The sequence below is a fragment of the Saccopteryx bilineata genome, chromosome 5, assembly GCF_036850765.1.
Source record: "Saccopteryx bilineata isolate mSacBil1 chromosome 5, mSacBil1_pri_phased_curated, whole genome shotgun sequence".
Classification (NCBI taxonomy): Eukaryota; Metazoa; Chordata; class Mammalia; order Chiroptera; family Emballonuridae; genus Saccopteryx; species Saccopteryx bilineata.
Window position 1 is genome coordinate 104,787,532 of NC_089494.1, and position 24,996 is coordinate 104,812,527.

Sequence of the window (24,996 nt, forward strand, 5' to 3'; positions counted from 1 at the left end):
GGAAACATTATAATTAATTCCCAACTTACTCATTTAGAATTGTTGTAGGAATTTTTTCTGTTGAGATTTTTTTGTTAGTAAGCTTGAAAAAAAATTAGAATACCAAAGAAATTTATTGTTTCCTCTCCAAATCAGTAGTCATTAGTCTTTTATATCTTCTCATGATGTTGAGTATCACTTTTTTCCCTAAGATGGAACAGTTTGAAGATTGAGTATAAACTTGTATATTTATTTGTAATCTAACATGTTATTAGAGTTATTTATACTTAAATATTTAAAAATATTGCACAGCTCAAATGTGCACAGAACTACAAAATGACGTTTGTAGAAGCTAATATTCTAGGCTGTGCTGTTAATTGCTGAGCATGGAAGTCCTGTATCACTTTAGACACAATGCATGCCTCTTGCTTAGTGTAAACTTTAAGTATTATCTAAAAGCTGCTTTCCATTATGTGATTATAAGGATTTTAGCTTTTTATGTTTTAGTTTGTTTTTTTTTTCCTTCAGAAATTTATATAAATATTTCACCCATCTCTACCCATAGTTGGGAGTTAACTGATTTCATAAATGCATATTTTTAACTTACTGAATTTTTTTTTAAGAGAGAGAGAAGCATCAATTTGTTGTTCCACTTATTTATGCATTCATTAGTTGATTTTTGTATATGTCCTGACGAGGTTCAAACCCACAAACCTTGGCATTATCAGGACGATATTCTAAGCAATTGAACTACTGGCCAGGGCCTGACTTTATATATTTCTGTTTGTACATAATACATTCAATTAGTGTTTTCACTGTTTAATGGGAAATTATTTCAAATTTACAGAAAAGTTGTAAGAAATAGAATAGTGCATATGACACCCAAATACCTTTTATTTTATTCACATATTAACATTTTGCCCCATTTGTTTTATTATTGGATCTTTTTACATCTAGGTGGTTCTTTTCTGTACCATTTGAAGTAAATTGCTTATTTTTGTAGGATTTGTTTTCTCAGTCTTAATAATTTGGTGTTATCTTCATAGACTAACAAGTAGGGATATGTACAGGCTAGTGCACAGGCTCTGAAGCTGAAATGTTTGAACCTGGCTCCAGTGATTTAACCTCTTAATTTACTCATCTATAAAATAGGGATAATAATGTCCTTCCTTTTTTTTATTTATTTTATTTTATTTATTCATTTTAGAGAGGAGAAAGAGGGGGAGAGAGAGACAGAGAGAGAGAGAGACAGAGAGAGAGAGGAGAGACGGGGGGGAGGAGCTGGAAGCATCAACTCCCATATGTGCCTTGACCAGGCAAGCCCAGGGTTTCTAGCCGGCAACCTCAGCATTTCTAGGTCGACGCTTTATCCACTGTGCCACCACAGGTCAGGCAATAATGTCCTTCTTAATTAGTTTTTTGTGAAGGTTGCATTAGTTAATGTTTCTGAACATGCTAAGGTAATAATGCTTAGCATGTACTGAGGGTCATAGAAGTTTTAGTTTTGCTGTTGTTATTAAAGTCAGTTAGTTCCTTCAGGAATATTCTTGCAGTGGGGCAAGGAAACATTTAAACTTGGTTTTAAATGAAATTGATACCAAACTTTCCTCAGAAACTTTGTACCTATAAATACATCTTTCAGTGTCATAAAACAGCTTATTTTTAGCTATAAATAATTCCTGAATGCCTAGGGTATACTTTGGAATGTATATTGCTGTGACTGATCAAAGTGATTTTTTGTTTTGTTTTGAATTAGGTTACAGATTATGCTATTGCCAGGCGTATAGTAGACTTGCATTCAAGAATTGAGGATTCAATTGATCGTGTCTATTCCCTTGATGATATCAGGAGGTATCTTCTCTTTGCAAGACAGTTTAAACCAAAGGTAACCTGCCCTTTCTGTACTGGAATAGAGCATAGTGGGTATATTAAAGTGGCATGTAGATGAAAGGATTATGTGGAGAAAATGGAATCTAAGGTATTTTTGTTTGTACTTGGTTATGAGGGGGAGTTTTATAGAACAGTTTGTCTCTTCAGAGAGTTGAGAAAGGGACTTTTTTTTTCTTTTTTTTTTACAGAGACAGAGTCAGAGAGAGGGATAGATAGGTACAGACAGACAGGAACAGAGAGATGAGAAGCATCAGTCATTAGTTTTTCATTGCACATTCCGACACTTAGCTGTTCATTGATTGCTTTCTCATATGTGCCTTGACTGCGGGCCTTCAGCAGACTGAGTAAACCCTTGCTCGAGCCAGTGACCTTGGTGAGCTTTTGCTCAAACCAGATGAGCCAGCGTTCAAGCTGGCGACCTCAGGGTCTCGAACCTGGATCCTTGGCATCCCAGTCTGATGCTCTATCCACTGCACCACCGCCTGGTCAGGCAAGAAAGGGACATTTTTTAAATATCTGAACAATTCCATTATTTTTCCTTGTTAGGTGCTAACAAATTTTCTATGGGTGAAGAGTTTTGAATAAGCAAATAAAGTAGAACATCCTTGTATTTCTACCATTTAAATCAGTAGGCTACTGAATGCTCTCAGATCTTTGAGGAAAAACTTGGATTCTTCTATGTAATTGTGAATCAACATGATTGCTGTTTTACAGTAATTGATATAGTTCGCTGGATTGAATCTGCACTGGACCCAGGATACTCACTTGGACATTTATTTTTAGAATAAACCTCCATTAAAAAAAATGCATAAAATGCCTGACCAAGCAGTGGTGCAGTAGATAGAGCGTTGGATTGGGACATGGAGGACTCAGGTTCAAAACCCCGAGGTCGCCACCTTGCGCATGGCTCATCTGGTTTGAGCAAGTCTCACCAGCTTGAATCCAAGATCACTAGCTTGAGCAAGGGGTCACTCGTTTTGCTGTAGCCCCCCAGTCAAGGCACATATGAGATAGCAATCAATGAACAACTAAGGTGCTACAACAAAGAATTGATGCTTCTCATCTCTCTCCCTTCCGATCTGTCCCTCTCTCTGTCTCTTTCTGTCTCTCTCTGTCTCTGTCAAACACACACACACACACATTAAAAAAAATACATAAATAAGTAAAATAAACCTCCATAATGCATCTGTTTTCACTGGCATTTTCCTAAAATAGAATGAAAAAAAATTGCTTGTTTCTGATTGATTCTAGGTTTTTACACACCTTGAATTTACACACATATTGTCTGGGCTTGACTTTTGGGAGTAATTCTTAGATTTTAATTTTTTATCACTTTCATTTAATTATTTATAATATTGAGATTGACTCTGACTGTCCCAAGAGAAGCTTAGTGACCCCATAAGGGTCATGGGTCACCTTTGTGTAAAGAGGAGTCTGTTCTGCATGACTGAGTGCTGGTCACTGTGACCTTGGCATGCTGAGGTCCTTGCTCTTTAGTATGCCGCACCTTGTTACTGTTCAACAAATAATAAGGTTTACTGAAATAGCTCATGTTTAATATACATATATGTATTGACCTCTTTCTTAGAAATAGCATAAATTAATTACTTGAGCCTCAGGAATAGCCTGAGCATTAATTTTTTTACTGAGCTCGGCATCTTATCCCTTTGCTACAGCTTGTTACATATCTTTCTGAAATGGCTATTTGCTTAAATACTAACCCTACTGCCTTCCTGTTCATAAAATTAGTACATGGAATTCATAGGCCTCTACTTAGAATTAGTTTCTGTTAAAAGATATTTCAGTGTTAATTTCTTGTTAATGACTTCAAAGGTTTGACTTTCTCAGTTTCCGAAAGTATCTCCATCTAGAAGGCTCTTTTTTAAAAATTCTTTGATTTTAGAGAGAGAAAAATGCAATTTGTTGTTCCCTTACTTACGCATTCATTGATTGCTTCTTGTATGTACCCAAACCAGGTACCCACAACCTTGGCACATCCAGATGACACTGTAGCCAGCTGAGCTGGCTGGCCAGGGTCCACCTGGAAGGTTCTTAAACCTATGTTTAATGCAGCCCCCATTAAGTGGAAATGCTCTGACTTCAGTTATGTTCTGAAACAGATTTCCAGAGAGTCGGAGGACTTCATTGTGGAACAGTATAAGCGTCTCCGCCAGAGGGATGGCTCTGGAGGAACCAAGTCTTCATGGAGGATAACGGTGCGACAGCTGGAGAGCATGATCCGTCTCTCAGAAGCAATGGCTCGAATGCACTGCTGCGATGAGGTATCAGTCACCTTCACACATGGGTGGGAAGAGAAACTGACTTGTTGGTTTATGTTTTTATCTTTGGTTTGGGGCATTAGTATTTGCTGCAGATTTATTTTTAATAACTGTTGAGTGCTCATGGGATACATGATCTTGGGATTTCTCCCTTGAAGAAGGTTGTTTTCAAGTATTAGTTGAGTATAAATTAATAGTGGTGAGGTAATCATGTCATAGATTATAGAATACATATAAAGGTGAGTTACTGCCAATACCATTATTCAAGAAACATTTGTTGATGCCTGACCAGGCGGTGGCGCAGTGGATAAAGCGTCGGACTGGGATGAGGAAGGACCTAGGTTCGAGACCCCGGGGTTGCCAGCTTGAGCACAGGCTCATCTGGCTTGAGCAGAAAGCTCACTAGCATGGACCCAAGGTCACTGGCTCGAGCAGGGGGTTGCTCAGTCTGCTGAAGGCCCGCGGTCATGGCACATATGAGAAAGCAATCAATGAACAACTACAGTGTTGCAACGAAAAACTGATGCTTGATGCTTCTCATCTCTCTCCGTTCCTGTCTATCCCTATCTATCCCTCTATCTGACTCTCTCTCTGTCCTGTAAAAAAAATTTTAAAAAAAAGAAACATTTGTTTAAAACCTACAATATACTGTAATTCCCCCTGTATAAAACACTCCCATGTATAAGATGCTCCCATGTATAAGACGTACCATAATTCTGGGCCCTGAAATTTGGGGGGTAAATGTATTACATAAAATTATTGGACTCAAGTTTTATTCATCATAAAATTCATACAACTTCTCATCACTGTCAAAACTCCCATCCATTAGTTTGTCCTCATCTGTATCTGATGACGAAACACTGTCTTCATATACTGCCTGTCCTCAGTTCCATCTATGGCATTTGAAATGCCACAACCACTGTCTAAGATGCACTCAGTTTTTAGACCCCAAATTTTTTTTTAAAAGAGTACATTTATACATGGGGAAATATGGTACTAGACCTTCGGGCTGGGGATACAAGTATAATAATGTGGCCCATGGCCTCTCGAGGGAAATCTCCTTAGGTTTGTATAATGGATAGTTATTAAACTGTTCTTTGAGGCCTGGCTTCTACAGGTACGTGACATTGGGTATTGAGGGTAAATGGGGAGTAGTATAGAAGGGCATTCAAACCCTCATCTGCTTCAAGCAAAGCTGCCCTGATTATACCTCATTTTATGTATTAGACAATGTAAGCTTTGTTTGAAAAAGACTTTGGTTTGGCTATTTTTTAAATTTATATAAAGGAAAATGTACAACTTTGAGAGAGAGAGAGAGAGAAATATATATATATATATCCTTGTGACCACCCTGCTCAAGATAAAGAACAATTCTATAACAGAAAGTTGCCATTAGCCTTTTTTTTTTTTTTCTGAAGTTGGAAACGGGGAGGCAGTCAGACTCCCACATGCACCCGACAGGGATCCACCTGGCATGCCCACCAGGGGGCGATGCTCTGCCCATATGGGGTGTTGCTCTGTTACAACCAGAGCCATTCTAGCACCTGAGGCAGAGGCCACAGAGCCCTCCTCAGCGCCCGGGCCAACTTTGCTCCAATGGAGCCTTGGCTGAGGGAGGGAAAGGGGTGGAGAAGCAGATGGGCGCTTCTCCTGTGTGCCCTGGCCGGGAATCGAACCCAGGGCTCCTGCACACCAGACCGACGCTCTACCACTGAGCCAACCGGCCAGGGCAGCCTTTTTAATTTTTTAGCAAGTGGAGGGAAAAGACAGGAAGGAAGAGAGATGAGAAGCATCATTTTATACTTAACCTGACATTTAATGGGCATCTTTGTAGAATAAGAGATTAATAGGAGCCCTTGCCTTTCATTGTTAATAATACAGCTGGTAGCATTGCATTGTTCTCTTTTGGCTGTTGTAAACTTAAATTTCTGGCTTAGTTTTTTAAAAATATTTATCAAGCTTGACCGGGTGGTCATGCAGTGGATAGTGCGTTGGCCTGGCACCCTGAGGACCCAGGTTTAAAACTCAGAGGTCTCTGGCTTGAGTGCTGGCTCAACAGCTTAAGCACGAGGTCATCAACTTGAGCATGGGATCACAGACATGACCCCATGATCACTGGCTTGTAGCCCAGGGTTGCTGGCTTGAACAAGGGGTCACTGGCTCAGCTGGAGGGGCCCCCCCCTCACCCCCCCCCCCGGTCAAGGCACATATGAGAAAGCAATCAATGAACAACTAAGGTGCGGCAACTGAGTTGATGCTGCTCATCTCTCTCCCTTCCTGTCTGTCCCTGTCTCTTTCTCACACAAAAAATATTTACCAGTATTTTCATTGAGAACACATTGAATTTACGTATTAATATAGAGAACTGACTTTTTTTCTTTTTTTCTTTTTTTTTTTTTTTTTTTACAGAGACAGTCAAAGAGAGAGATAGATAGGGACAGATAGACAGGAACGGAGAGAGATGAGAAGCATCAATCATTAGTTGTTCTTTGCGACACCTCAGTTGTTCATAGATTGCTTTCTCGTATGTGCCTTGACCGTGGGGCTACAGCAGACTGAGTAACCCCTTGCTCAAGCTAGCGACCTTGGGTCCAAGCTGATGAGCTTTGCTCAAACCAGATGAGCCCGCGCTCAAGCTGGTGACCTTGGGATCTCGAAACTGGGTCCTCTACATCCCAGTCCGATGCTCTATCCACTGCGCCACCGCCTGGTCAGGAGAATTGACATCTTTATGATGGTTTTTTCTATCCAAGAAAACATTACAACAGTTAGAAAATCCAGGTTATGCTGCTAAAACAATCTCAGCCATTTTAAACGGAAACATTTATTTTTTGCTCAAGTTACATATTTGTTTATGTCAAAAAGAGGCTTTCTTGGCCTGACCTGTGGTGACGCAGTGGATAAAGCGTCGACCTGGAAATGCTGAGGTCGCCGGTTCGAAGCCCTGGGTTTGCCTGGTCAAGGCACATATGGGAGTTGATGCTTCCAGCTCCTCCCCCCCTTCTCTCTCTCTGTCTCTCTCTCTCTCTCTCTCTCTCTCTCTCTCTCTCCCTCTCCTCTCTAAAATGAATAAATAAAAATAAATAAATAAATAAAAAATTAAAAAAAAAAGAGGCTTTCTTCATGTCACTCAGATTCAGGCCAATGTGAAGGCTCTTTCTTGAAGTATGGTGGTAGACTTTTTTTTTTTCTATTTTTATCTTTTAACTGATAACCATTGTTTGTATATATTGATTTTTGTATGCTAGTTTTGTGCCTTACTGAGATATTTTATTTCTTTAGTAGTTGTTCAGTTGAATCTCTTGATTTTCCAGATACTGATTTTTATCTGCAAATGCTGTAATGGCATATGTACATCTATCTTTTCCAGTCTTAATGAAAAATAAACTTTTATTTTTATCTTTTCCCATTTCCTCCATCAATTTGGCTCTTGCAGTTGATGCAGTACAATGTGTAATACTAGTACAAGGGGGTCCTCGGTTTACAACACAGTTCCATTTCTACCACAGTGACATAACCCAAATTTTGGTGTAAGTCGAAACACACCCTAGCCTAAGTCACTTACCTATCCTAACACAGTTGTAAAATCATAACCTAGAACGTAAAAACACAACTAAGCTACAGGAAAAGGAAAAGGATATAAATATACTGTACTGTACACTGTACTGCATATTCTTCCACTGTGTGCAACCAAACTAGTGTGCCCACGTAGTCTGTAAGTATGACACTGACAATGTAAGCCGAAACACTCAAGTCTCCATTTTTTTAAGTTTATGGAGTGAGTCATAAACTAAATGTCGGATGTCGAGACTGCAGTAACCCAGGGACCCCCTTTCTTTTTAGAGGAAAGCTCTATGGCTGAGTTTTATCAGTACAGGGTGTGTGTGTGTGTGTGTGTGTGTGTGTGTGTGTATATATATATATATATTTAAAGGTTTTGTTTATTGATTTTTTTTTTAGAGAGGTGGCAGAGAGAGAGAGAGAGAAAGGGTGAGAGGAACAGGAAATATCAGCTCATAATAGTTGCCTCTTGTATGTGCCTTGACTGCGCAAGCCTGGGTTTTTGAACTGGCAACCTCAGCATTCCAGGTCTATGCTTTATCCGCTGGTGCCACCACAGGCCAGGCAATTAATTCTCTCTTGAATGGTTTCAGCAAGAAGATTACTTTACCAGATGTCTTTTCAGTGACTATAGAGTTAATCATGAATTTTTTTCTCCATAACCTATGAATGTGAAAAAATAAATTAATAGACGTTCTAATATCAAACCATCCTTGAATTCCCAAAATAAATTCTACTTGGTCTTTTAATGCAGCTGGCTTTTATTTGCTGTTATTTAGGAGTTTTTAAGCAATAGTCATAAGTGAAATTGGTCTCTAGATATTTTTCTTTGTTTTGGTACCGTGGTTATTATTTTATGAAAACGTTTGTAAGCTTTTCCCCTTGTTCTTTATTCTAAGACACTTTTTTACTCCATTAAAACTACCTACTCTTTTATAATAATTCTCAAGTAAAACCATCTGAGTCTGGTGTAATTTTGATGCATGGTTCTTAATTTCTGCCATGAAAAAATTAGTCTTGCTTAGATTTTCTATCTCTTCTTGGGTTAGTTTTGGTAGCTGTATTTTCCTTAAAAAAATTATCCACTTCTAAGAGTTGTTTAGTAGTTTATTAATATTCAGTTAGAATGTTTGTGTAGATTTTTTTGTTTGCTTGTTTTGATTTTATTACATTTTGATTAGAAAATCATGTCTGTGTTTCTAATTTAGTTTAATTTGTTTGTTTTTATTACTTATGGGTGCTGGCTTTGTAGCCTAATGTCAGTTTTCATAAATGCTCAATGGGCATTTTAAAGGAAGGCCTAGTCTTGGATTACAATGTACACAATTATATAAAACTATACGTGTATGTATGTGAATCTGTGTAGAGTGCCTTATTATGTTAATATAGATCATTTTTGTAGATTTTGTTTGTCATATCAATCGTCTCTAGATTAAAAATGAAGTGTCCTATTTATTTCTCTACCAATAATTTAATTATTGTCTCTCCATTTATCCTTTTATCTCCTATAATTTCTGCATTATTAATATTAGTGCTCTCTTATCTGATATTTTTTAATTTATTTAAATTTAATGCAGTGACATTGATAAATCAGGGTACATATATTGAGAGAAAACATCTCCAGATTATTTTGACATTTGATTGTGCTGTATACCCCTCCCCCAAAGTCAAATTGTCTTCTGTCACCTTCTATCTGGTTTTCTTTGTGCCCCACCCCTCCCCCAACCCCTCTCTCCTTCCTCGCCCCATCCCCCCTCCCCCAACTGTCCCACCCCCGTTGCCATCACATTCTTGTCCATGTCTCTGAGTCTCATTTTTATGTCCCATCTATGTATGGATTCATATAGTTCTTAGTTTTTTTCTGATTTACTTATTTCACTCCGTATAATGTTATCAATGTCCATCCATGTTATTGTAAATGATCTGATGTCATCATTTCTTATGGCTGAGTAGTATTCCATAGTGTATATCTACCAAAGCTTTTTTATCCACTCGTCCTCTGATGGACTCTTGGGCTGTTTCCAGATCTTTGCTATTGTGAACAATGCTGCCATAAACATGGGGGTGCATTTCTTCTTTTATCTGATTTTCATTGTGATTTCTTTTTTTTCTTTTTTTTTTTTTTTTTTTTTTTTTTTTGTATTTTTCTGAAGTTGGAAACGAGGAGGCAGGCAGTCAGACTCCTGCATGCGCCCGACCGGGATCCACCAGGGGGCGATGCTCTGCCTATCTGGGGCGTTGTTCTGTTGCAACCAGAGCCATTCTAGCGCCTGAGGCAGAGGCCATAGAGCCATCCTCAGCGCCCGGGCCAGCTTTGCTCTAATGGAGCCCTGGCTGCGGGAGGGGAAGAGAGAGACAGAGAGGAAGGAGAGGGGTGGGGTGGAGAAGCAGATGGGCGCTTCTCCTGTGTGCCCTGGCCAGAAATCAAACCTGGGACTCCTGCACACCAGGCCGACGCTCTACCACTGAGGGCCCATTGTGATTTTCTATCCTCTAACTTTAGTAGTATGCCTTTGTCTCATTTATGCTTTCTGGCCTGACCTCCACCTTGCGCTTTCTTTGTCTGGTATACCTTGCTTTTTGTTTTTTTAACATTTCCAAATTAAGTTTGTAAGTGCGTCATACATATATGTATGACATTTGGGTTTTGTGATTCAAATGTAAAATCTTTTTTGCTTTTCTTTTCCCCAATTTTACTGGCTTTATTATTTTTTTTAATTTACATTCAATGTTGTTTTGTATTAATATCAGGTGTGCAGCATAGTGGTGAGACAAGCATACACCTTACAAAGTATTCCTCTCAGTGTTTCCAGTACCCAGCTGGCACCATCCATATTAATACAATATTATCGATGCTATTTCCTGTGCTGTACTTTACATCCCTAGGACTGTTCCTTAAATACCAACGCACGTCTCAATCCCTTCACTTTTTCTTCCAGCCCCACCAACCCCCTCCCCTTTGGCAGCCGTCACGCTGCTCTCTGTATCTATAAGTCTGTTCTTTTATTTTGCTTTTAGTACATAAATTAAACCCATTTATATTGGTGTGAGAGGTTTCTTTTGTTTTTCTTTTTATAGTTAGAAAGGTTGTTTGTTTGTTTGTTTATTTGTTTGACAGAGAGAGAGGGACAGAAAGACAAGAAGGGAGAGAGATGAGAAGCATCAATTCTTCATTGTGGCACCTTAATTTGTTCATTGATTGCTTTCTCATATGTGCCTTGACCACGAGGGGGGGCTACAGCAGAGTGAATGACCCCTGCTCAAGCCAGCGACCCCGTGCTCAAACTGGTGACCTCGGGGTTTCGAACCTGGGTCCTCCGCTTCCCAGTCTGACACCCCATCTACTGCGCCACTGTCTGGTCAGGCTGAAAAGGTTTTTCTTTATGTGACCTCTTTGCTCTTGCTTGTATATGCCGTTCTGATACTCAGAAAGTTTGTATTTTATTTATGTGATAACTTTTATTATTATAGCTCTATTTTATGCCCTTAGTTATCTATTGTTCCCAACTATGAACAGTGATAAAACTAGCATGTTTTATATTTCCTACTCCCCTACCTCTCAACCACCTGATTTTAGTAAATAGTATCTTATTATTTACCTTTGTGCAGTCAAATATGCTTATCTGTCACTTGACTTTTCATATTTTGACCTTGGTACAAATGAGAGGCAATCACCAAGTTTATCTCTCAGGTCTTTCTGTTCTCCTCTGTTCCCTTCCCTTTTTTATTAGTTATACGATTTCTCTATCTTCACAGCACAAATCATTTGCATTGTGTTCTGCCACTCTTAATTCCTATATTTGTTTTAGTCTTACTGTCATTTTTTAATCTATCACTTGACTGATTGATATTTGGCTAAGAAGAGTTCCATTAAAAAAAACATGTTCATGAGAATAATATTCTCTTTAGTGTTACATTCAACAGATTTATTTGTAGCCTTTACCTGAATGTCAGCTTCCCATGACCTATACAACTTCTGATTCATACTTTGTTTTTGTGTCAATTTTCTACGATATCCTGACATTAACTGTTGCCATGGGAAAATCTGAGGCCAGTCCTTGATTATTAATTTCACTCCCATAACTAACTTGATCTTTTTCTCAAAGTATTTTGTTTTTGTTTTTATAGACCATTATGTTTACTAGGGTATGTCTTGATACTGAATATTCTTAAATGACTTAAGGTTTCCTTGTTAATATATTTAAGAGGGTTTATCTTGTTGGGGCTCAGCTAGTTAGGGAAGGATATTTAGAGAGACTGTTGGTTATTTATAAAGAGCCTTAAATCAAACACCCCCCAAAACATGGACATGTCATTTTTATTTTAAGTAAGCTTTTTTATTGAAGAAAACTTACATGCAGAAAAGTGCAAAAATATTACAAGTGTACAACTCATTTAACTTCCAGTGAACATACCTATGTAACCTAAACCCAGATCAGGAAGTAAGACATTAATTACAAGCAACTCCAAAACCTTCCTTTGTACTTCCCTTATAATCACTATTGCCCTCCTCTGAGAATAACATTTTTTTCTGTTTCTAACAACTATTGTACATAGTACTCAAATCATTCTTCTACTGATAGTTATTTAGGTTATTTTCAACCATCTACTTTCTACTTTAGATACCTCTAAATAGTAATGTGAATGGAATCATAGTATTTGTCTTTTTGTAATACAGTGGTCCTCATCCATCATGAGAGTCAGGTTCCAGAACCCCCTACGACAGGCAAAAATCTGTGATATAGCGCCTTATATTTATTTTATTATTTATACCTATTTTAATGCTTTATAAATTCTGCCCACACTGCTATGAACCTCTCCTATACTCTTACAAACACTTCCTATGCTCTTAAACACTTTCTACACTTAAACCTACGTAATTTTTGCCTGACCTGTGGTGGTGCAGTGGATAAAGCATCGACCTGGAAATGCTGAGGTCGCCGGTTTGAAACCCTGGGCTTGCCTGGTCAAGGCACATATGGGAGTTGATGCTTCCTGTTTCTCCCCCTTCTCTCTCTCTGTTTCTCTCTCTCTCTCTCCTCTCTAAAAATGAATAAATAAAATTAAAAAAAAAAAACCTACGTAATTTTAACAACATATAAAATTCTATATGGGTACTCACCAGTGAAAATACTACAACTTGAATGATGAAGATGATGATGAATTAGCTGTGCAGTACTGATGAAGGTACCTCTGGTTGGTCACCTCCTATCCATCATCCAGTAGTGTGCGTGTACAGTCTCAACGTGGGTAAATTAGCTCAAGCAAAGGAGCTGTAGCTGTGTTTTCCATACATGTAAGTCTTTGTCTACTCGTCTACTGTACACTACATACTTTATTTTGACTTAATATTCTTTTAGTATTTTTTAGTTAATATTCTTTATATTTTTTATTTTTTAGGCTAGGAAATGCTGTTTTATTGCAAAAATAATTAAAATAAATATATAAAAATACCTATATGCTGCAAAATTTTGCGACATAGCGAAAAATTCGCAATATAAAATTAGATATATACAATTTAAAAATCTACGATACAGTGAGACCTTGAAGAGTGAATGCAGTATGGTGAGGGATAACTAGTTAATTTCACATTTCACTTAGCATAATGTCCTCAAGGTTTATCAATGCTAGCATGTGACCAGATTTTGTATTGTTTTTTCTTCTTTTTTTTAAAGCAAGAGACAGGAAGGGAGAGAGATGAGAAGCATCAACTTGTAGTTGCAGTACTCTTAGTTGTTCATTGATTGCTTTTCATCTGTGCCTTGCCTGGAGTGCTCCAGCCAAGCCAGAGACCCCTTGCTCAAGCTGGTGAGCCTGTGCTGAAGCCAGATGAGCTCGTGCTTAAGCCAGCAACCTCAGAGTAGTTTCAAACCTGGGTCCTCAGCATCCCAGGTCAATGCTGTATTCACTGCACCACCATCTAGCCAGGCTTAATTTCCTTTTTTAAATATAACATTCCATTGTATGTATATACCACATTTTGTTTATCTATTCATCTGGCAGTGGCTATTTTGAATAATGTTGCAGTGAACATGGGTATCCATTATATTTTAGATATTAACTGCTATCATATATATAATTTGCAAATACTTTTTTCCCATTCTGTAGTTTGCCTCTTTTACTGTTGTTTCCTTTGATTTCACAAATTTTGAATTGGATGTAGTCTTGTTTTTCATTTTTATTTTTTGTTGTCTGTGCCTTTGATGTCACATCTAATAAATCATTACCAAATTCAACATCATGAAGCTTTTCCCTGTTTCCTTATAGATTGTTTTATAGTTTTTGGTCTTTCATTTATTTTGAGTTGATAAGGCAAAGGTACAACTTCATTCTTTTGTATGTAATACCCAGTTTTCTGAGCACCATTTGTTGAAGAGACTGTCCTTTCCCCAGTGGGTGGTCTTGGCACCCTTGTCAAAGATTATCTGACCACATATGTAAGGATTTAAGGATAACTATTATTCTGATTTCTAGTACCTTAAGTTATTTTTTTTCTACTTTTACACTTTTTATAAGTACAGTCAAAAGAATATGTTCTCCTTGATGTCTGGCTTCTTCATACTTATTAACACTGTATACTTATTAACATCATTCATGTTTTGTGTAGCTGTAGTTCTATTTTCATTGCTTTGTGATAGTCTCTCAATGAATATATCACAGTGGTTCACCCATTCTTCTGTTAATGGACACTTGAAAGTTTCCAGTTTGGGTTCTTATGGGATATACACATACCTTTTGGTCTATATGATGTACATATGTGCACATTTCTGTTGGATAGACATACTCAGGTCATAGGTTGTACGTGTGTTCAGTTCAGTCAAGATCGCCAAAATAGTTTTCCATAATCGTATCAATTTCTGTTTCTGCCAGCAGAGAATGAAAGTTGTTCTACATTTTTCTAACACTCAATGTTGGTCTTTTTAGTCATGCTGGTAGTTTTTATGCTATTATCTTGTATTTTATGTGTGTGTGAGAGGGAGAGTGTGAGAAAACCAAAATACCACTGTGATTTTTTTGTGGAGAGTCTGTTTGTATATCGAGAAGATTGACTTACTGATTTACCTTATCTCGATTGGTTTAGGTCCAGCCTAAACATGTGAAGGAGGCTTTCAGGTTGCTGAACAAATCAATCATCCGCGTAGAAACACCTGATGTAAATCTAGATCAAGACGAAGAAGCCCAAATGGAGGTAGATGAGGGCCCAGATGACATCAATGGTGAGATGCTTGTTTATATGACTGTTCTGAGTTCTCTGATGTCAAAGTAAAAGCACATTTGTTGAGGGTTTTGAAGTCTATATAGCAAAAGAGTAAAAATAGATATTGAATTGTAAGTAACTGTTTACAAGTTAAAATTCTATTAAGTAATTAACATAAAAATATATGGGCTTAAACATCAAAATACACCAAAATGAAGATGGTGGGCTTAATTCCCCAGCCTTATTTACACAGTCTGGCAAAAGTAGGTTTATAGTTGTGAGTACATGAAACAGTTTATTCTTGAATTATTTATTAATTATTGTATTATATTCTATATTAATAATTATAAACCTTCTTTTGTGCCACCATGTATTAATATTTTGCTTTTGGATTAAAAACATTTTCTTGTGTACATTTAAACAAAATCAGAATTTATAATTTTGCATACAAAAAAATAAAATTTTACATATAATATTACAAATGTACTTTGAGATCATAAAATTTTTATATCTCTTGTCCTTCCCATTTCTTCTAACCTAGTTTGTCTTCACTAATAGCACTTACAAATTTGCTTTTAATTTTTATTTATAAAATTACTAAATACTGAGTGTGCCTTTTTGCTTGATTTGAAATTAGTATTAAAATATAATTAATAAATTTTAAGCACTTGGAGTTTTGGAGGAACAGAAAGGAGATTCTTTTGTTTTTTAAAGGTTTTATTTATTGATTTTTAGAAAGGGGGGAGAGAGAAACGTGGAGGGTTGAGAAAGAGCAGGAAGTATCAACACATAGTTGCTTCTCTCATATGCTTTGAGGGGCAAGCTGGGAGCCTCGAACCAGCAACATCAGTGCTCCAGGTCACTTTATCACATGGGTCAGGCAAGAAAATTTTTTAAATTTATTCAGTGAGAAGAGGGGAGGCAGAGACAGACTCCCACATGCGCCCCAATGGGGATCCACCAGCAAGCCCCCTACAGAGCAATCAATACTCTACCTAAATGGGGCTGCTGCTCCGTTGCTTGGCAACCGAGCTATTTTAGTGCCTGAGGCGAGGCCATGGAACCATCCTCAGCACCCAGGGCCGACTTTGTTCAAACCATTCCAGCAACTGCTGCAGGGGAGCTGGGGGCAGCAGGGAGGGGTGGAGAAGCAAATGGGTGCTTCTCCTATGTGCCCTGACCAGAAATTGAACCCAGGACATCCATACACAGGGCTGATGCTCTACCACTGAGCCAACCAGCGAGAGCCACAAGGAGATTCTGATGGTTGGTATTTATTTCACTTAGGTCATGCTGACAGCCCTGCTCCTGTGAATGGAATCAACGGCCACAGTGAAGACACAAACCAAGATCCTGCTCCAAAAGCCTCCTTAAGGCTGGGCTTCTCCGAATACTGCCGAATCTCTAACCTTATTGTGCTTCACCTCAGAAAGATGGAGGAAGGTGAGGCTGTGCCTAGCTAGTGCTGCTCATGCGCAGTCATATACAGAAGCTGTATTCACACTGACCACTTCTGATTGCTAACAATGGTGTTCTGTCAGCAGAGACCATAAATTGTTGGACAAGCTCACTCTGGCAGAGAAACTGCAGAGTATCAGCATATCTGCCAGCTTGGACATTTCCCCACAAATTCATTGTGAGACAAAGATTTATGGATTATTCTTGTTAATGTTGGCCGATTTTAATGGTTTTGAAGCAGAATTTGGGATTTGATAATACATAAAGAAGCACTTTATAAATTTCTTAGGCAAGTAATTGAACTCAAAAGACTACCAGCACAAGTACATTCTAGACTAGAAATGAAGTAGAACCCTCATTTCTTCATAGGTAAAGTGTGGTATATGGACACTGGTTCATTTCCTATCCTTAACTGCTCATCATGCTGTTTCAAGTTCTATCAAACTATTATATAATTAGTCACAAGGTACAAGGAAAAATGATGAAATCAAGAAGTCAAATTTAAACTTTAATTTGGTGGTTAACCATCAGGTGAGTCTTTTTTCTGTGTGTGTGTGACAGAAACAGACAGAGGGACAGATACGGACAGACAGGAAGGGAGAGAGATGAGAATCATCAATTCTTCATTGTGGCTCCTTAGTCTCCTTAGTTGTTCATTGATTGTTCTCATATGTGCCTTAACTCGGGGGCTGCAACAGAGCAAGTGACCCCTTGCTGAAGGCAGCAACCTTAGGCTCAAGCCAGCGAACATGGGGTCATGTTTATTATCCCGTACTCAAGCTGGCAACCTTGGGGTTTTAAACCTGGGTCCTTTGTATCCCACTCTGACACTCTAGCCACTGTGCCACCGCCTGGTCATTCAGGTGAGCCTTATTTATAAGTTTCAGTATGCTGATCTACAGACAGATTCTGTCATCACAGTGTCATCTCTGAGACGGACTAAAAGAACACTGGAGATTGTCTTGGTTTACTAAAAATTTGAGCCCTGTAATTTTGCCCTTTGCCCTCATAATTGTGGACCCGAGGGAGGGAGGAGAGAAAACAGTAAAGAAGCCACCAGGACAGACAGGTTTCAGCCCTACTCTCTTACGTAAAGCAGTTTGGAAGCTCTCATGTCCTTGTGTTCACAGTGTACCTCGGTATTCTATCTAACTCAGACATTTAAGTTTTAAACATGGCAGACCACTGATGGGGCAAAGTTATTAGCACCCAGATACTGTCTGCGTCCTATAGATAAATTCGACTAGATCTTACACCTTTCTTCTTTTTTTTCCACAGAGACAGAGAGTCAAGAGAGATGGATAGACAGGGACAGACAGGAACGGAGAGATGAGAAGCATCAATCATTAGTTTTTCGTTGTGACACCTTAGTTGTTCATTGATTGCTTTCTCATATGTGCCTTGACTGTGGGGCTACAGCAGACCGAGTAACCCCTTGCTCGAGCCAGTGACCTTGGGTCCTAGCTGGTGAGCTTTTGCTCCAACCAGATGAGCCCGCGCTCAAGCTGGCGACCTTGGGGTCTCAAACCTGGGTCCTCGGCATCCCAGTCCGACACTCTATCCACTGCGCCACCGCCTGGTCAGGCTTATTCCTTTCTTAAAAAGAAAAAAGGCGCTGTTCACCCAGCCAAGTAAGTTATTCTCAGTCTTCAGGTAGACAGCACAGGGAGCAAAATTTGAAACCAAGGTCACTTACCAAGAACATTTGGTCCTCGAATAATGCTGTTTAGTTATAACACTGATACACTGATGAGATGCCATAGGAACTTTTTTTTTATTTTTATTTTTTTTACAGAGACAGAGAGAGGGATAGATAGGGACAGACAGACAGGAACAGAGAGAGATGAGAAGTATCAATTTTTCATTGCAATACCTTAGTTGTTAATTGATTGCTTTCTCATATGCGCCTTGACCATGGGACTACAGCAGACTGAGTAACCCCTTGCTTGAGCCAGCAACCTTGAGTCCAAGCTGGTGAGCCTTGCTCAAACCAGATGAGCCTGCACTCAAGCTGGTGACCTCGGGGTCTCGAACCTGGGTCCTCCGCAACCCAGTCCAACGCTCTATCCACTGTGCCACCGCCTGATCAGGCGAGATGCCATAGGCACTTATATTTCTTCTGTCAATTCACCTACTGTAAGTTTGGTTTCATTATACATTGTTTTGCTTAAAATTGCAGAACCTGTTGACAGTGTTAAGTGAGTACTAACTGTACAGCCATAGTAAAACTTTTTAAAGGTAGTTATCAGTAAAGCTAGAATTTTCCTATTTTGATTTTGCATTTTAATATTATTTAGGTTCCAACTTTTCTTGTGAATTTAGAGTTCTACTCTGGACTCTTTAAGAAGCAGACAACAGTTCAATCAGTATGAACAGACCTTACAGGAATAAATTAATTTTTTGAGTAAATTGCCATGGTTTTTACTTTTCAGTTGACTTCAATTCCATGAAATTGCTTTTTCCAGAAAGGATACGTTATATTTAGGAAGTTTTGATTGCTGCTGTTTCATTCCTAATTTATGCCTTCAGTTGCTGTTGGCAAACATTCTCGGGCATAGATGATGAAGCATAAGACAGTGAAGGAAGCACCTCATACTGTGAAATCTTAGTAGTTTTAAGAAACTTTGTTTCTTAAAATCTCCATTTGATTTTTCTCTTCAGGATAAAGTCAAGTGTACTTTAATAGAATTACTATGACCAGTTATTTCAGGCTTATGCTGGAACGTTGCAAATCTTATTTCAGCAGATGTACTTTCTGACTGAATGATGGTTTTCTAATCTGTACATACTTTGTGTATACAAACCTCACAGATTAATAATACAATTTGCGCCTGACCTGTGTGGTGGCACAGTGGGATAAAGCATGGACCTGGAACACTGAGGTCGCCTGTTCGATACCCTGGGCTTGCCTGGTCAAGGCACATATGGGAGTTGATGCTTCCTGCTCCTCCCCTTTCTCTCTCTTTCTCTCTCTCTCTCTCTCTCCTCTCTGAAAATTGAATAAATAAAATATATTTTTTTTAAAATTTCCCTTTCCTTCTTCCCTCCCCCTTTCTTTAAAAGAAAATAGTAATAATAATAAAATAATATAATTTGCTAGAAATATAATTTAATTCTTTTAAAATGTATTTTTTATTGCAGAAGAGGATGAGTCGGCATTAAAGAGGAGTGAACTTGTTAACTGGTACTTGAAGGAAATTGAATCAGAAATAGATTCTGAAGAGGAACTTATCAATAAAAAGAGGATCATAGAGAAAGTCATTTATCGACTCACCCACTATGTACGTACAGAACTGTGCTCGGGCATTAAAGAGAGGAGGGGCTCCTGCTTCATTTGTGTGTAGGTTTGTTAGATGTTCGTGTATTTTGAATCACTGGGGTTTAGTCAGATCTATGAATTATAAAAGAGAGTTAATAGTTAATTGACTTACTTCCTCTACTAAAACACACAGAACATAAGTAGGGCCTTACTATCTGAGTGCTTTTAACCTTCGTTTTCTGTTCTCATTACTGTAAACCTTCAAGCATCTACCATCGTTACTGAGTTTTAACATTTCATCTTCCTAAGGTCCTTACCTTCATTACCCAGCTTACATTCTAATAATCACTCTTTTCTTTTACTTTCAGCTTCATTCTCTCTTTGTTTTACTTGCTTGGCAAAACCCCAGTCTTAGTTAAATCTAATCCTTTTCTGTACCTAGATGTCCACAGTTAATACTGTCTGGAGGATAGCATGCGGCCATGTGCTTATTCTTATTTAAATTCATGGCCACAAACCTCAAGTGGATAATTCTCTCTCTTCCAGCTTCCCTGACACACTGCCCAGTGCTGTCTCTCTTCCCTGGTCAGGTCCCTTTCCCACTCTTAAAGAGCCAGCACACACACATCTCTGCTCAGACCAGTTGGCCATTCCCAGCACTCAGCCTGTCAGTAGCCTGTGTCACAGTTGATCACTCCTTCCAGAAATACTTCGTTCCCTCAGCTTCTCAGTCACCAGATTCTGCTGGGTCTTCTCCTGCCTCACTGGTTACTTCTCCTTGGTCTCCTTTTCTGAATCTTTTTCTCTTGTCACTTTATACATGGAGCACTGTGCTCAGTCTCCAGCCCTCTTTTCTCTTTACATTCACTACCTAAATGATCTCATTGGTTCTGTGAGTTTAAACTGGCTGCTGATGGCTCCCAGATTTAAACTTCCAGCTCTCACTGCTCCTCTGTATTCCAGATGTAAGCAGCCAGCTGTCTATTTGCAAAATAGTAGGCATCTCAATTTCATGTGTTTAAACAGTTCTTTTCTCCCCTTGTTCCCATTTACTCAGTCGCTTTAGGCCAAGACACCTTAGACTTGCTCTTGATTCTGCTTTGCCTCACACTCTCTCCTGTCAGCAATGGATACTCTGAGTCCTGCCTTCAGCCTGTACATTTTCTGTTGTCACCTAATATCTGTCCCCCTTTATACTGGCTTTCTGCCCAGTAACCAGACGTCTTTTAACAAGTCAGATTATTTAATGCCCTCCCTCCTAGTTCTTCCCTTACATTTAGCACAAAAACTAGCCGCCAACACGATGGCTTGCAGAACCTCCGCAGGCAAGCCTCTGTCTTGTTCACCTCGTTTTATTGTCCTCCTTACTGTGCCCGTTCCAGTCAGTGATATTGGCCTTGTCACTATTCCTTAGATACACCACACATGAAGGCTTCTGAACTTGCCTTTGTCTCTTTCCCCAGATTCTCTTCTCCATTCTGAGAGGTTTTCATTGCTTACCTTGTTGAGACAGCGGCCTCCTCCTTGCTGTCATCCCCTGCCCCTGCTTTTCGTTTCCTCGGTGTAGTCCCTCGCGCTGTTCTTTATATAGGTGTTTGGTTTGTCTCTCTCACTAGAATGCAAGCACCATGAAGACAGGGACTTTGTCTTTTAACCACTGTGTTCTCAGGTTCCACAGTGTTGCCTGGCATGTAGAGAGATCAAATATTTGTTGAGGGATTAAATTTTTCTATTCAAGTGGCAGAGATTCAACTGTCCTGCAGTTCACTTTAGTGCTCACTGAATAAATATCGCAGGTGTCACATTGAGGGTTGTCTTTTCTGACAAACTCTTTACCTGTGAGAGCAGATGAGTGTATGATTTTGGAGGGATGGATGAGAACAGCTATTCAGATCAGAATTTAATAAATAATATATATATAAATAAAGCTGAACTTAGGGTGATGCATGCTCAGAATTATCTTTCCAGTGGAAATTGTGTTTACACCAGGCCAGCCCTTCCCTCCCAAGAGCCTCCTAGGTCAGTGTACAATAAAATGGTCCACACAAGAAATCCACATTGGGAAATTGACTGATCTAAACTGAAAAGTTTAATTCACATTCACTGCAAAAGACTAGAGAACTTGTACTCTGCTGATCAGATATTCTTCATGTGAGGTGGTTAGTACATAGCGTGCTTAAGTGTCCAGTCCCTCTTAGTGACATTAGTGTTCATTCTGTGGTACTGAACCACCTTCTTAGAATTAAATCACTATTCCCCGAGTTCCTGTAAATGGGCTTGGCTAGGAGTCCTTCTCATTTGTAAGTATTTTAGATTGATGTATAGGTACCTCATAGATTTGAAACCTGTCATCAGTATTTTTTAAGCCACATGGCATGTTCCTTTTTTACTAGCTCATAGAACAAAGTTAAAAGGTTTTATGTTATCTTCAGATTCTACTTCTAACAGTTATTAATAGGTAGTATATGAAACATTTCAGTGACCAATAATTAAAATGAGCAAAATATTAAAAAAAATTAGCAAAGCATTAAATTAAACTAAACATATTTATCAAAGGATTTTACACAATTGCATAATCTTTAAATTCATACATTATGTCTTGTTTTTGAAATTGTATTTATAAGTACATGATATAATATTCCAGGAAGACTTACTAAAATCACAATGCTTGTTAAGCTAACATACATTTAAAGGTTTATGTTATAAAAAGGTCTCAGCCCTAGCCGTTTGGCTCAGTGGTAGAGCGTCGGCCTGGGTGCAAGAGTCCCAGGTTCGATTCCCAGCCAGGGCACACAGGAGAAACACCCATCTGCTTCTCCACCCTTCCCCCTCTCCTTCCTCTCTGTCTCTCTCTTCCCCTCCTGCAGCCAAGGCTTCATTGGAGCAAAGTTGGCCCGGGCACTGAGGATGGCTCTGTGGCCTCTGCCTCAGACACTAGAATGGCTTTGGTTGCAACAGAGCAACGCCCCAGATGGGCAGAGCATCGCCCCCTGGTGGGCGTGCCAGGTGGATCCCGGTCGGGTGCATGCAGGAGTCTGTCTGACTGCCTCCCCATTTCCAACTTCAGAAAAATACCCTCCCCCCAAAAAAAAGGGGGTGGTCTCTATCCTCCTAGGAACAGGGTTTAGTACCTTACCAATGACTTTAAGGTATAGTCCTTTTTCTGAGAGTTTCTGGAAGGGAAGTGAAAGCAAGTGCTAGCAGCAAACACTAAGGGGCAAGGCTAGGAGCTGTGTGTCTGGCATTGTTCTGATACTGCGGAGACCTGAGGTCGGGTGTTTGTGTTTCCCAGGACCATGTTCTGATTGAGCTCACCCAGGCTGGATTGAAGGGCTCCACAGAAGGAAGTAAGAGCTATGAAGAAGATCCCTATGTGGTCGTTAACCCCAATTATTTGCTTGAAGATTGAGGTATTGAAAGCAACCAACCAGAACTGTGGCCCTCTGCCTCCTGACCCCAGAGCCTGGGGTCTGAGTGGAGCAGTACCAGTGAGAAAAATGTTTCTGGGGCCAGTGCTTCAGGGATTTGTTTTTGAATAACAGGAACCCAGTTGAGGGTCCTGTGTGTCACATTTCTGTTACACACTTCTGTGCCAGCATGGGCTTGTTAGCACTTTGTTTACTGTGCTTCTTATCTAAGTGAAGTTGGAACTCAATAATGCCTGGTTTCTATAACTAAGACCTTTACTTTCATGTGTAGGAAAAAGGCCCATTACCTTTATAGTATGTGGTATTTTATTGGGGAAATAACTTTTCAATTGCTAGCTACTGCTTTTTTTGCATCAAAATAAAATAACATGTTTTGTATGTGTTGGATTATTGTTTTCATATATTTGTGACTGAGTCACTTTTTTTATTTTACATCAGTTTCAGGTGTGCAGCATAGTTGTTAAACAATTACATAATTTACAAAGTGGTCCCCTTGCTAATTCTAGTACCCACCTGGCACTAGACTGTATTATACGTCCCTATGCTGAGTCTTTTACTCTTTGATTAACCTGGAACAAAGGTCTGTAAGGATGGCATTATGGTAAACCTTCGGGATTAGGTTCCGGGGAGGAGGAAGTCTTATTTGAATTAGTGTAAGGCCAAGACGGCCTTGGAGATGATTTTCTAAGATTAATTCCAGTTTTGTGGGGTTTTTTAATAGTTTGTTTTTTAGAAGTTTATTTTACCTTTTTATTGTTCTTTCATAATTAAAGTTCTGTCCTAAGAGGGGCGCTGGATGTGGATAGAAAAGTTGCACAGTTTGCTTAAATGCAGGATTACAAGCTGCTTCAACAAAAGTATGTTCCTAATGAATGAGGGTATAAAAGACTGTTGGGTTGAGGAAACAAACCTTGGGGTTCAGGATCTCAAACTTGATTGAGGCTGTTAAGAGACGCTAGAATAAAGAATGGACAAACATTAGGCAGGAAATTCGATCACAGGTGTTAGGAAAGACATTCGAGGACACAGCTAGGAGATAGCAGGAAGGAGCCCTCCCTAGACCGACTCCCAACCTGATAAGGAAAACGGGGTCAGGAGGCTCTGAAAGAAGAGTAATAGCCGCACAGGAATTTTAACTTCAATTTGACCAAATATTTGCCCAAAGGAAAATTTGAAGCTCAGAAAACATGAGCTCTTTTTTGGTGAATCCATCTTCCCCTTCCCAATTCTGCCATTAGTGGTAGTGCAGTCTCTAGAGCAGTCAGTTTTTGTACATCTGAATAAGTGTACTTGCATTTCCTCTACATGTTACTTGTCAGGAAGGTGAAGTAGATAATGAATGATGAAACACAGATAATCTTGAGGAAGAAAATTAGACAAGTGTTTCATAAGTGAGTAGACATAATATGTTCCTGCGTGACATTACTTGGATGTTGAAAGTGTTAGCAAATCCATAAATTTAATGTATCTTCAACCTAATCCCAACAAATACCCATCAATAAGGAAATTACTACATAAATTGTGACAGCCATGCTGTGGGATATACAAACATATCTATGTCTGAAATGGAAATACCTCCAGGACACATGAAAAAGGAAAATATACAAATATAGCCACAGAGGCATCTAAATATAAGCAAATGGCGCACCTTAAAGGGAGAGCAAGCGATGCAGTAATAGGAGACTTTAATACCCCCCACTTTGATCAATGCATAGGTCTTCCACACAATATCGGTAAGAAAACATCGACCTTAAAAGACGTTAGACCAGATGGACTTAACATATGTACAGGGCAATTCATCCAAAAGAAACAGGACACATTCTTTCTCAAGCACACATGGAATATTCTCCAGAATAGGTCATATGTGAGGCCACAAGTCAGTAAATTCAAGAAGATTGAAATATCAAGCATATTTTGTAATCATAATGAAACTAGAAATTAATT

At 39.1% G+C, this 24,996-nt stretch overlaps 1 protein-coding gene across 1 annotated transcript in view; it reads left to right on the forward strand.

Moving 5' to 3' along the window:
* The window catches only part of MCM6 (minichromosome maintenance complex component 6), a 54,092-nt gene extending 30,678 nt beyond the window's left edge, over window positions 1-23,414 (forward strand). The window contains exons 12-17 of the mRNA XM_066232557.1: window positions 1,736-1,864; window positions 3,990-4,151; window positions 14,791-14,926; window positions 16,195-16,350; window positions 19,507-19,646; window positions 22,917-23,414. Of these exons, the coding sequence (XP_066088654.1) occupies window positions 1,736-1,864; window positions 3,990-4,151; window positions 14,791-14,926; window positions 16,195-16,350; window positions 19,507-19,646; window positions 22,917-23,033 (840 nt within the window). The 3' untranslated portion in view covers window positions 23,034-23,414. The remainder of the gene's footprint in view (window positions 1-1,735; window positions 1,865-3,989; window positions 4,152-14,790; window positions 14,927-16,194; window positions 16,351-19,506; window positions 19,647-22,916) is intronic.
* Window positions 23,415-24,996: the final 1,582 nt, after the last annotated feature.